Consider the following 14,145-nt stretch of genomic DNA (forward strand, 5'->3'; position numbering starts at 1 on the left):
CAGTACTCTGAAGTTTCACCTCTTGTCAATGAAAACTGACGTCAGTGAACTAATTGGCTCTTCTTCTGCGTAGGTACCCTGACATGCCCACCGCAGCTGATGTTGTGAACGCTTTAGATCAACAGGCACTTGCATCCATCCTGAGAACATACGGGGAGGAGAAGCACGCCAAGAAAATCGCTTCAGCAATCGTTCAGGCACGCAGCATCTACCCCATCACCAGAACCCAGCAGCTTGCCAGCATTGTTGCAGGTACCCTCATTAATTCTGAACAGTGTCTGAGAGAAGAAAAAAAAAAAATATATATACACACACACACACACATCTATGTGTGTGTGTGTATATATATATATATATATATATATATATATATATATATATATATATGAATCCCCCCAAACTCCCAGAGGGATTCATTTGTACTTGAAATCATGCAGGATAGAATCTTGCCTATCCTTCTCTTATGCCACCTTTCTTTGGATTTGCAAGCTTCCCCCCTCCAACACCTCTCCCCCACACACAATTTTTAAAAATATACTGTAGTTTGCTGATTAGTTGAATAATAGAAATTTTTTGTGCATGAGGTGATTTATCATTTGTGCCTACCAAGGTGAAACGTGGAATGACAAGAGCAGAAGAATTTCTCTATCCATTACAGTGGTTGATAAGCATCCTGTATAAGATCTGACATTACCTCTCTTAGTTTCACAATTCTGCATTTTAATATTTTGGGCAAAAGGAGAATTGCATTGCCCAACTGCTAAAATAAAATCCAGTGACTCATACATCTATTCTAAACAACCAGCTAACAAAGGGTATGTGATGTATAGGTTATTCCACTTTGTGAATGCTAACTAAATCAGCCTGAGGGGCTTATTGAAACATTTCATCTTTTCTGCTGTTCACCACCATAAACCTCTTGAACCTAAGTATAGCTAGGAGGTGCTTTATTATAGCCTTTCTGTCTGAAGCCAAAGTTGTTTCACAGCTGTGTTCCATGATGAAAGTTTTCCAAGGCAAAAATATAACTCCTGCAGTTATTTAACAGAATTCCAGTGGTAAATTCTTCATCTTGTTGGACCATCTGAAACTCTACATCATTTTTATTTACCAAATGTAATGAGATTTTTTTTAGTAGTTCCTATTAAGTTACTTTAAGTAGCTAAAGATGTAGAAAAAAGGAATATTTGTATAGCTTATAAAAAGAACCTAATATTAGTTGCCTCTATCTTAATATTATACATAGTTTAAGGAATAAAACTTAATTATAAATTCACTCAGATTGAGATTTAGAGGTCATAAAGCAACTATTTTATAACAATTTAATAAAACTATATTCTATTTAGTTATTAAGAGTTGACCAAGTCTTTAATTTTTTAAGCTGCATACCTCAAGGCCTCAAAGCCCTTCCAACCTACCACTGAGATTCCTGTAGGAAAGTACAAGTAAAATCTTGCAGGTTATGTGAGCATAAAATATTCCATGATTTTCTTCGCCAAAACGTTTATCCTAGCGGGCTGACATCACATTCACCCTGTCTTCTGTCCCTTCCTTTCTTCCTACTCCATACTCACTAACACATCTTCACCTTATCCTTTCTGTCATTCTTTAACTAGCTATGTTCTCTCTCTCCCATTTTGGAAAGAAGAGCAGTGAGAAGTCACATTTTTTTTTTATTGGTAAGAAAATCCAGAATTTTCTGTTCTGAAAATGAGGACTCGAGGTAGAGGGCATCCTAGAGATCATCCAGTCAAAAAGCCTCATCTGATAACTGAAGAAACTAAGGCTGAGGGAGGGTGAGCAGTTTCCTCGAGAGTACAGTGGCAACGTCAATGCTGATCTAGAATTTGGAAGTTCGTGAATTTGAGGCATCATTAGGAATCTGCCTTTAAGAAATTAAGCTAACTTCTCTGTCTCCGAACCCTAATCTGTAAACTTGGGGAAATAACACTGTGGTATTAGATAGAAATTATTTGAAGATGTAGAATAGGTACATAAGTATTTTCAGAAAGATTATGATGTGAAAAGCATATTAGGGCTATGAAAAATGATATACTAAAAATGAGAATTTTCATGTATGTGTAGATAAAACCCAATTTTTGTAAATGCCATTAAAAAATTGAGTTCTCTATAATGAATCCATTTTTAAGGCTCATATCAGCCCATTTTAATACAACTTTATTGATGATAATATAATTCTTTGGAGAAGGGAAAAACAGAAAAAAATGGTTTTCCATTTTGTGCTTATTTATTCAAAAAATATCTTGGGAGAGGCTGCTATATACCAGGCATTTTACTAAGTACTGAAGGTAGAATGGGGAGCAAATCAGATAGAGCCTTTGTGTTCATGAAACTTACAGGCTAATAAGTGATGGAATAAAAACATGGGGTAATAAACTTGTACTTATAGTAGAAACACTCTTATTTATTGTAGTCTGAAGTTATGATTGTGTGGCTAATAGAAAGAGTTGCTTCAAGTGGAGAGTTATAGAACCTACACATATATGTATATATACACTATACATACATATATATAAATATATATATATATATAGGGACATGATTGGGTCCTAACTGCAGTCCCACGAAATCCATTCTTACATAAACCACACCCATGGCATATATTCTTTTTTTTTTTTTAACATCTTTATTGGAGTATAATAGCTTTACAATGGTGTGTTAGTTTCTGCTTTATAACAAAGTGAATCAACTATGCATATACATATATCCCTGTATCTCCTCCCTCTTGCATCTCCCTCCCACCCCTCTAGGCGGTCACAAAGCACTGAGTTGATCTCCCTGTACTATGTGGCTGCTTCCCACTAGCTATCTGTTTTACATTCGGTAGTGTATGTATGTCCATGCCACTCACTCACTTTGTCCCAGCTTACCCTTCCCCCTCCCCGTGTCCTCAAGTCCATTCTCTACGTCTGCGTCTTTATTCCTGTCCTGCCCCTAGGTTCTTCAGAACCCTTTTTTTTTTTTTTAGATTCCATATATATGTGTTAGCATACGGTCTTTGTTTTTCTCTTTCTGACTTACTTCACTCTGTATGACAGTCTCTAGGTCCATTCACCTCTCTACAAATAACTCAATTTCATTTCTTTTTATGGGTGAGTAATATTCCATTGTATGTATGTGCCACATTTTCTTTGTACATTTATCTATTGATGGACACTTAGGTTGCTTACATGTCCTGGCTATTGTAAATAGAGCTGCAATGAACATTGTGGTACAAGACTCTTTTTGAATTATGGTTTTCTCAGGGTATATGCCCAGTAGTGGGATTGCTGGGTCGTATGGTAGTTCTATATTTAGTTTTTTAAGGAACCTCTATACTGTTCTCCATAGTGGCTGTATCAATTTACATTCCCACCAACAGTGCAAGAGGGTTCCCTTTTCTCCACACTCTCTCCAGCATTTATTGTTTGTAGATTTTTTGATGATGCCATGGCATATATTCTATAAGCTCTAATTTTATTTTTATTAAAATGAAGTAAGAATTTAAAGATACTTACAAAGTAATCTGAATGAGCATATTTTCTAGATTTTCATTATTTTTGTCTTAATAATTACCTCACCCACATCTAATTTGATTGCATTTTTATGTGACTCACCTTTATAAGAGAAAAGTTTCCAAAGTCTTCAACTTAGTATTCATGGAAACAGCAGCAGTCTTTCCTTTTGCATTCATATTTCACCAGTTCATGTGATATTTCATTAAACTATGTATTGACAATATAAGTGCTCTGGGCTGTAAACATACAGTTCTTTTGGTGGGAGCAGGACTATGTGGAATTCTAGGTAGTAGAATACAATTTGTTTAGTAGAGAAAGGGATTAATCTGTCAAGTACATTAAATAGAAGTCTCTTAAGAGAGCTGCTTCATAAGGAAATATGGGAAGCAATGGAGGGCCCAAGAAGGTTCCTATATTAGTTTCATAGTACTGCTGTAACAAAGTACCACATACTAGGTGGCTTAAAACAACAGAAAGTTATTCTTTCACAGTTCTAGAGGCTAGAAGTCCCAAACCAAGGTATCAGCAGGGCTCTGGGGGAAGAGCTTCCTTGACTATTCCTAGTTTCTGCTGGTTGCCAGCAGTCCTTGGTATCCTTGGCTTGTAGATGCATCACTAAATCTCTGCCTCCATCGTCACATGGTGTTCTCCCTGTTCATCTGTCTTTGTGTCCACATTTCCCTTATTATGAGGACACCAGTCATGTTTGATATAAGGCCCACCCTAATCCAGTATATACTCATCTTAATTTGATTATATCTGCAAAGTTCCTATTTCTAAATAAAGTCACACTCACTGGTTTCCGGTGGACATGAACTATGGGGGACACTGTTCAACCCCATACAGTTCCTAAGCAATATCTTTATTTAACAAACATGTATTTTAGCAGGCTATAATATTCAGTGATTATATTTGAATGTCTTTTCTGGTTCTTAATAAATTCATACTAAACATGTTCATTATTATCAAGCACTTTGGGAAATATGCCACTGTTCCTGACACATAGTAAAAGGCACGTATGGATGAAAATATAAATCACTTCCTTTGCTTTCAAAAAGGTAATCATCTATCAGAACAAGAAGGACCACCACACTTGTAATCACAATATACTTAGTGGAATTATATAATAATTAAAGTGATTAAGCTGTATTTATAAAACCTAAAGCCTAGTGCCTTTTGCTAGTACAAATAACTACAGTTCTAGTATTCTTCCAGATCATGGGAGCTCCAGAAGACAGGTTTGGGGCTCTAGGATGGAATAGAACACTTACAACTACCATGAATTTCTTTGTAAATTACCAAGTCAGCAATTTGTAAGGTAATTCCGAAAACAACCTGAAGGACTTCACTGATTATATGCACTATTCAGAACTCCTAGCCAGGAATTTTCATATAAATAACACATATACAGTGTTGTATATAGTGTTCCCTTCACTAAAGTTCCCTACACCTACCCTTTCCTGTGGCTAATGTCAGCTCTTCCTTTTGAGCTTAGTTGAAATGTCACTTCCTTTAGAAGTTTTTTCCAGTCCTACACAAATTAGTTGAGATTCTCTTCTTTTTGCTCCCATAGCACTGTATTAGCCTGTCACAGCATTTATGCTGTTCTTGTTGCTTGTTTACTATTTATCTTTTCCTCTAGACCTATACTGTCCAATACAATTGCCACTAGCCACATGTGTCTGTGGAGCTCTTGAAATGTGGTTGCTCTAAATTGAGAGGTGCCATATATGCAAACTACACACCAGATTTTGAAGCTTAGTTTGAATAAAGAATTTAATATGTCTCAAAAAATTTTACGTGCATTATATGTTGAAATGGAAACAGTGAATCTCCCATACCAAAATGGTCTAACAACATTAACACTAAAGTACTCAGGTAAATTAGAAAACACACATTGCCCTCCCTTATAATTTTGGGATACTCTGAAGAAAAAGAATACTCTGATAAAATATTTTAACTAATAAGAATCTTTAAAGATGGGAAATGGTACATATAAAAATACTCAAGCTCCTCAGGAAAGAAATTTATGCACTTAATTTTGACAAAATGGCTGTGGTTTTAGATTTTGCAGAATTAATGTATATCCGATTTGTGTAGGCTTAAAAATGGTATTGGTTCTGGATATCCCTTTGAATAATAAGGTCTGATTATTTTCCTCAATAAGCTGTTCATATTTCATTAGAGCTATTTTGTATCCCATTTCTCTTTCAATTCTCTGGATACATCAGGGAAAAAAAAAGTCCTTTACTATTAAATTCAGTAGGTGAAATGAAAGACTTCATTTAATTGTTTATGATTTTCAAAATGATTTAGAATTCATCCTAGATCAAAATAAATGTATGTGATAAACTTGAAAAAACTAATAACCTTAATTATTAAATTAAATCTAGTTTAATGTGAAGTTCTTAGTTCAAGTCCTGGTTCTACAGCTTGCTTTCTGTGTAAACTTGAACAGTTCTAGACCTTATCTTTCTCATCTTGAAATGGAAGTGAATAATATTTATGATGATGATCACTGTTATTTAACAAACATAACCCTACTAATTATATTTTACTTAAATGAATATTGAAATTCACTTGCAGTTTCCAAGCTCATGCAAAAATCAAAGAAGTATACTGATCACTTTTCAGGTCGTTGGGATTTAGATTCAAATTCACAAAATAGATAATTAATCCATTGATTATCAGTGACTTATACTATCAATTTTTCAATGGGAAAAAGGCGACGGGAGGAAGCTTCTTAGATATGTCTGATTCTTGTTGATTAAATGTATAGACATTATTCCCTGACTAAAACTTTTATGTAACCTTTATTCTGACTCATGTACTGGGTACATGGCCAGAGCTTAATGAATGCCTGTTGAACAAATAAATCAATAAAAAGATGTATACGTTCTCAGCCAAAGTAAAATAAAAATTCAGGAAAAAAAATTGTAAGTTGTTAGGTGTTACTGAGAATCAATTGTACTCTGCCCTTCACATTGAAGAGTGAGAGACCTAAGCATCAAAGTCCTCAGTATCAGTTAAAGCAGCGTGAGGAATAGGTGAGACTCCCCAAGACATGGAATCAAAAATCCTGAAGTTCTATTTCTGGTTTTGCGATTTATTTGCTTTGTGAACTTAAATAAGTCACTTATCTTCTCTGATCCTTATTTTTTCATCTGGAAAAGAGGGATAACTAGTAACTGCTATGACCAATAAATGAGATGATATTTGGAAAGTTCTCTGTGAATTTTAAAGTGTAAATATACTTGTAAGCATTTTATTCTCTTCTCTATTCAGAACTAGGGTGATCCAGAGAGCAAATAAGTGCACTAGTTAGAACCCTGAGTGTGGTCTTCTACCCTGGAATTCCTGTCCACAGCCAAGTAGTGTGATCTCTGATAGGCTGGTTGCTTCATTCCAAGCTGTTCTTCCCTTAGAGGTTATGTGAGTTTTAGAAAGAATAATCATCTTTTTCTGCATTGGTAAATATAAGGTGTATCTTTCCACAGTAGCATTGATGGCTCATGCCTCAACTTGTGTTTAAAATCACTGTCTTTTCCCAGCAAAATTTTGTTAATTCAGAGAGAAACCTTTGAAATAAAAAATAAAGCATTCATTAAGAAATGGGCATTGCTGTCAAATTTTAGTGGAACAGAAACTTTTTCCTGATAAAGCTAATCAGACTAGTTTGCCATCCCTTTTCTGTTTTAATAACCTACATGTTGCTTCCTCCATCTTCCCCAAAAAGCACTCTTTGTATTAATGTTGCCATAATTAAGGAATAAATGAAGATGTCAGAGTTCAATTATCACTCTAGTGGAGAACGGTATGGTCAAGCCTACAGCTGAATTTGGATGGCTTGCCAGTGAGTCATAGTTGTCATTGCTACTGCCTATGATAGTACACTTATTCTTCTGTCATTTTAAATTTCTTGAATTCAATCTGTTATACACTGTGTGTATTGGTATGGTAACTTCATGCCAACTAAATTAGCAAATGACATTTCATAAGTAAACTTATTTCTTTTTTAAAAAATTTAATTAATTTATTTTTTATACAGCAGGTCCTTATTATTTATCTATTTTATACATATTAGTGTATATATGTCAATCCAATCTCCCAATTCATCCCAACACCACCCCACCCCCTGCTTTCCCCCACTGGTGTCCATACGTTTGTTCTCTACATGTATGTCTCTATTTCTGCCTTGCAAACCGGTTCATCTGTACCACTTTTCTAGATTCCACATATATGTGTTAATATACAATATTTTTTTTTCTCTTTCTGACTTACTTCACTCTGTATGACAGTCTCTAGGTACATCCACGTCTCTACAAATGACCCAATTTCGTTCCTTTTTATGGCTGAGTAATATTCCATTGTATATATGTCCCACATCTTCTTTATCCGTTCGACTGTCAGTGGGCATTTAGATTGCTTCCATGAGCTGGCACTATTGTAAATAGTGCTGCAGTGAACATTGGGGTGCATGTGTCTTTTTGAATTATGGTTTTCTCTGGGTATATGCCCAGTAGTGGGATTGCTGAGTCATATGGTAATTCTATTTTTAGTTTTTTAAGGAACCTCCATACTGTTCTCCATCGTGGCCGTATCAATTTACATTCCCACCAACATGCAAGAAGGTCCCCTTTCCTCCACACCCTCTCCAGGATTTGTTGTTTGTAGATTTTCTAATGATGCCCATTCTAACTGGCGTGAGGTGATACCTCATTGTAGTTTTGACTTGCATTTCTCTAATAATTAGTGATCACTTTGTATGCTCCTGCAAGTGAAAATCAAAGTGATATGCTGGCATTATAGCAGTTTTCCCATTGGTATTAATTTTGTAAGGATGCATATAAATAGCCTGGCCATTTTGTCCTTCTCTCTATAAATTTAAAAAAAGAAAAAGAGAAAAGAAGAGGAAGAGGAAGAAGAAGAAGAAATGTTATTTGTTCCTATAACTAGTTATTGAGCAGTTTTAAAAATTTGGTGGTAAATATGAGAGCTCTCTATTTGAGAATCAAGATCAAGCAGTCTTATATATTAATTGTACTACCATTTTGTTTCTGAGATTGACATGATTCAGATCTTGTCTAGGTATTTTGTAAGTATAATAACAAGTCTTTACTTCACCCCCAAAGTACTAAGAGGATCAACAGTATGCAGCACCATTCCTAAAAGTAGTAGTTTCAGATGTCAGTGATTATATGTTGGGAATATTCTTTGAAGACAAGCATCTGTTTTCATTTTCAGAGTTTAAAATGTTCAAATCATCCCAAAAGAATGTCAAAGAAAGAGAACCCCAAATGTTAATAGGTTGACAGAGATCAACAATTATATTTCTAGGGCTGGGAGGAGAAATAGTGAATGAAATAGTAGTTTTGATGTCCAAACTTTAATCATAACTAAAAATTAAGAATAATACTTCAAAATTATTTTCTGTGATATCTTTTGCTTTGTGCCAACACTGAGATATTATAGAATATTTGGAAAAGGTATTCCTCGAATTGAAAATAGTAGGAATCTATACTAACTTTTCATATGTTCTTATCTTTTCCTCATCCCTTTATTTTTGTTAAGAATATTAACAGTTTTGCCATTTTTCAAACATTTTAATTTATTTTATCCCTTTAATGTTTGTGTGGCTATATGTTGCTTCACATATTTTTTTATTACTTGGAATCACTGCTACCATATTATAAACTGGAGAACAGATAATTTCCCTTTACATTTGTATGTAGTACCCATCTGCATATCGCACTCAGTAAGCAATAGAAAATATTTACTGACTTCCTACATTATTCTAATGTAAAATTATCCATTTAATGACTTTCTTATCAGCTGGACTATTAACTCTATAAGAGCAAAGATTAGATATATCTTCTTTATTGCGTGATCCTCAAGACCTAATATAGTATTTGGCTTATAATACATGTTCAGTTAATACTTCTTGAATGAATAAATTAATGTCCATTTCTTTATATTTTTTATGATGTTTAGAAAATAGATGAGATTAGAGACAACTAATAGAAGTCTTATAACCAACTAATTTCTTCAGCACATAGGCACTTTCTATTGTTAGGTAGACTCAGACCTACAATGATAAGAGAAACTACAATAATTTTTTTGACACTTGTAATATCTTTCCTGTTCTCTAAAGGGTGAATTGGGTTCAATATGCCATACAATGCTGGGTCAGTCTTCTATATTTTCAATTTCTTCATTAGCAAAGCAGAGAATTTGAACTAACATTGAGATGAGACATCTGTTTCACATATACATTATATATTAATTTAATCATCAGTGTTTGTTGTGAGTCCACTTTGTGCTAGGCACTAATGAAGTCACATGAATGATTAAGACAAAGATTTCATCTTCTAAGAATTAACAAAAAAAATGATCTTTCCTAGTTAATAGTCTTCACAGTTAGTGCTTATTTGGATATATCAACATGTTTACTTTTTTTTTCCCTTAGCTACAATTCCCACTCCTTTCTGAGCAGTTTCCTTCTTACCCAAGTACATATTTTGAGATATTTCAGTGAAGATCTATGAGAGATACATTCTCATACTTTGTTTAAATCTGTCTTTATTTTGCCCTAACTTTTAAATGATAATTTAGTTGTGTATAGAATCAAGAGGTTTATAGTTATTTTCACTTAATACTTTGAAGATATTATTCCATTGTCTCTTGACATCTGTTATGGTCGAGAAAAAGTCTAATTGTCATTATTTTATAGTTGGTCCTTTTCTTTTTCTTGTTACCTTTCAGATTGTCCTCTCATTGATGTTTAATTGTGATGTGGTTGGTTGTGACTCAATTTTTATTGGTCATTAATGAAACAGAATGAACTTCTTTAATATTTCTTCAATCCTGGAAATATCAGACATTATTTCTTCCCATATTTACTTTCTCTCATTCTCCCAACTCCTATGCAACAGTTATTCACCATGTCACTCACATTTCCCATGTCTTTGTCTCTCTATGTTACAATCTAGGTAAGATTCTTTTCTGGTCCACTAAGTCTCTCTTAAGATATATCTAAGCTGCTCTTTAACCCATTTGTTGAATTCAGTAGTTGCTTCTTAAAGTTCTAATTTTTTTCTAAGTACTCTTGTTCTTATTGTTTCATTATAGCCTTTATTGATTATTTAAAATCTTAATTTATTTTAAATATATAAATATATATAGTTATATCATATTCATGCTCATTTTTTCTATTTTCTCTAGTTCTTCCTATTTGTTTCATCTGATGATTTTAGACACACACACACACACACACACACACACACACACACACACACACATCCCCTTTGGGAACCCTGCATGTGATTTAATGCCTCCTTCTTCATTTCTTCCCTTCCTCTTTCCTACCCAATCACCTACCAGACAAACAAAATGTGTCATGTTAGTAAGTTCTTTTAGGTTGCTGAAGTCAAAGACACATTTAAGCAAACTTAAGTAATAAAGGGTTGTTATTCTAAGCTTTGCCTGATAATTAAAAGGAATTTTTATAAGACTATTCATGTTAATAAGAAAGTTATCTAAGCGACATAGCCTGGTCTCTGAGAGACTAGAAGATGACTCAGGAGCTGTTCAGGATACTACACAACTTCACACTAGACTATCACGTTGTAGCCTCAACAGGAAACAGCTTTGGCTCTGTGCTCTCGTAAATTGTCATTATTTTGGTTTGGCTACTCTTTATCTCCAACTTCTATGATTAACTTTTTTTTAGGGTTACTAGTTTCTGCTTACTCAGATCTTTTAATCTATTTTTACTGCCTCATGTCTTCTACGTATATGTGCTTTTACTGTATGTTTTAGTAAACATACACTCATGTAATAGACGCCCCCTCAGAGTCATAATTATTGAAATAATGCTTCAAAGAAAAAGTAGTTCCTGAAAAAGTCCATAACTAGTGGTAAGTTTTTTGTTTTGGGGGGGGGTTGCCTTTGAAAGAAAGGTTTATTTGTGTCTATTTGCCTTTAAAAAAAGGGTCTATTTGGGAATTCCCCGGATGTCCAGTGGTTAGGGCTCTGCACTTCCACTGCAGGGGGCATGGGTTCGATTCCTGGTCAGGGAACTAAGATTCCACATGCCACACTGTGCAGCCAAAGGAAAAAAAAAAAAGATCTATTTGTGCCTACCTATTGTAAACAAGTATTGAGAGATTCATTGTATAACTATTGTATAACAGTTCTAGTGTGTCACCAAAGCATGATAAAATTTACAGTTTCCCAGAATTTCCAGTGGCAGTGAAATTGCTTCTCTGTCCAAGACAAATGGCCTTGTTTTGAGATCCTCCCACCTACCACCAAATAGAAGTAGAAGGCTACTTCTATTGAAACTTCTTTCCTTCTCTCTATAGTGTCAGCCTTAGCAGGTTCATCAGATAGAAAGATAGATAGATAGATAGATACATAGATAGATAGACACATAGTTAGATACATAGACAGACAGACAGACATGGCTCTGGCTCAGATCACATTTCTAAGCTCTACTCCCACATTTCCAGTGGCCTGCAGGACATTTCTACCTGAATTTCTTGTTAGTACCCCAATGTCAAAATGGATAATAGGGCAAATTAATTATTTTCTCCAACAAAACCTTTTTTCCTTCCTGTGTTTGTTGTGCTAATGATAGTACCTGACTTCCATTCAGTTGCTGCCAACCAGCTGGCTGACCATGCAGATCTGGCTTTTGACTCACACTACCACTGATGACTAATGAGCCTCCTATTTAGACTGTTCTTGGTTCCCAACTAACTTGATTTCTTTCACGTTCTATACCTGCCTAACTACGGCTAACCCTAGTCCTGACCAGATTCTGCTTCATCTTTTACCATTCAGGGCCCAATTTTCTTACTCTTCCATCTTTCCGTTACTAACACAGGTATCGTTCATTTGCATCTTTAACTCTTTTCATGCAATATTGTTCTTGTCCATTTCCTTGGGAATCTTGGAGTACCGCCCCACCCCACCAAGGTCCAGATTTTTATCACCACCCACTGTCCAAGTCTAAATTCCCTGACTCTTAATTCCCTACTCTGCCACTAATTGACTGTTATTCAAGACAAGTCATTTTTCACTCTGGTCTCAGTTGTAAAAGGAGAGTGAATTAGACCTCCCAATCTCTAATGTTTTATGAAACTATAAAAGGCATTTTTCTAGCCTACAGCATGGAAACTTCAGAGATATCTTTGAATCATTTCTTTCTAAGCCCCCCACCCACAATTTTCCATGTGATCAGTTTTTAAATTCTATCCTGATCCCGGCTCTTGATTCACTCCTCTCTTTTCCACCCCTATCACTACCGCTGTTTATCCCTTGTTTAGACTATTACAATAGCCTCCTTAAAGATCTACCTGCTTTCACTCTCCTCACTCAAATCCATCGGTTACACATATTTTGGAGTGTCTGCCCAGCCTACACACTCTTTCCTTGCAATTGCATAGATTCCCTACCAACTCCCAATACCTGATAAAGAAAGGGTAGGACCTACATAACCATGTTTACTATACCAGGTTACCCCAGAAGCAGCTGATTAAAGAGTCATGGAAATTAGATTCTTGTCTCAAAAATTTGAGCCGGGGGAACCTTCAAGATGGCAGAGGAGTAAGACGTGGAGATCACCTTCCTCCCCACAAATACATCAAAAATATATCTACATGTGGAACAACTCCTAAAGAACACCTACTGAATGCTGGCAAAAGACCTCAGACTTCCCAAAAGGCAAGAAAATACCCACGTACCTGGGTAGGCAAAAGAAAAAAGAAAAAACAGAAACAAAAGAATAGGGACGGGACCTGCACCTCTGGGAGGGAGCTGTGAAAGAGGAAAAGTTTCCACACACTAGGAAGCCGCTTCACTGGCGGAGATGGAGGGTGAGCAGGGGGGAAACCGGAGCCACAGAGGAGAGCACAGCAACAGGGGTGCAGAGGGCAAAGCGGAGAGACTCCCGCACAGAAGATCGGTGCCAACCAGCACTCACCAGCCTGAGACGCTTGTCTGCTCACCCACCGGGGTGGGTTGGGGCTGGGAGCTGAGGCTCAGGCTTCGGAGGTCAGATCCCAGGGAGAGGACTGGGGTTGGCTGCATGAAGACGGCCTGAAGGGGGCTAGTGCGCCACAGCTAGCCAGAAGGGAGTCTGGGAAGAAGTCTGGACCTGCCAAAGAGGCAAGAGACCATTGTTTCGGGGTGCATGAAGAGAGGGGATTCCTTCTCCTTGTGCCCACAGAAGGCAGAGCACCGCCTAAGTGAGCTCCAGAGACGGGCATGAGCCGCAGCTATCAGCTCAGACCCCAGAGATGGGCATGAAACACTAACACAGCTGCTGCAGCCACCAAGAATCCCGTGTGCAAGCACAGGTCACTACCCACATTCCCCCCCCACCCCCAGGAGCCTATGCAGAATGCCACTGCCAGGGTCCCAAGATCCAGGGACAACTTCCCTAGGAGAACATGTGACATGCCTCAGGCTGTTGCAATGGCACACTGGCCTCTGTCGCCACAGGCTTGCCCTGCATTCCAGTTATGACTACCGTATCCCTCCCTCTCCCCAGCCTGAGAGAGCAAGGAAGCCCTAATCATCCGCTGCTTTGACCCCCTCCTGTCTGGGTGGGGAGCAGACGCCT

At 36.6% G+C, this 14,145-nt stretch overlaps 1 protein-coding gene across 9 annotated transcripts in view; it reads left to right on the top strand.

Annotated features, from left to right (window-relative positions):
- Positions 1–14,145, top strand: part of METTL15 (methyltransferase like 15) — a 370,942-nt gene that overhangs the window by 159,135 nt on the left and 197,662 nt on the right. For 8 of the 9 annotated variants that reach the window (XM_036861548.1, XM_036861550.1, XM_036861552.1 and 5 more), the window contains one exon: positions 74–252. In XM_036861548.1, the coding sequence (XP_036717443.1) occupies positions 74–252 (179 nt within the window). The remainder of the gene's footprint in view (positions 1–73; positions 253–14,145) is intronic. The other variant, XM_036861551.1, reaches the window with a different exon arrangement.

Source organism: Balaenoptera musculus, chromosome 8 (genome assembly GCF_009873245.2).
Source record: "Balaenoptera musculus isolate JJ_BM4_2016_0621 chromosome 8, mBalMus1.pri.v3, whole genome shotgun sequence".
NCBI lineage: Eukaryota > Metazoa > Chordata > Mammalia > Artiodactyla > Balaenopteridae > Balaenoptera > Balaenoptera musculus.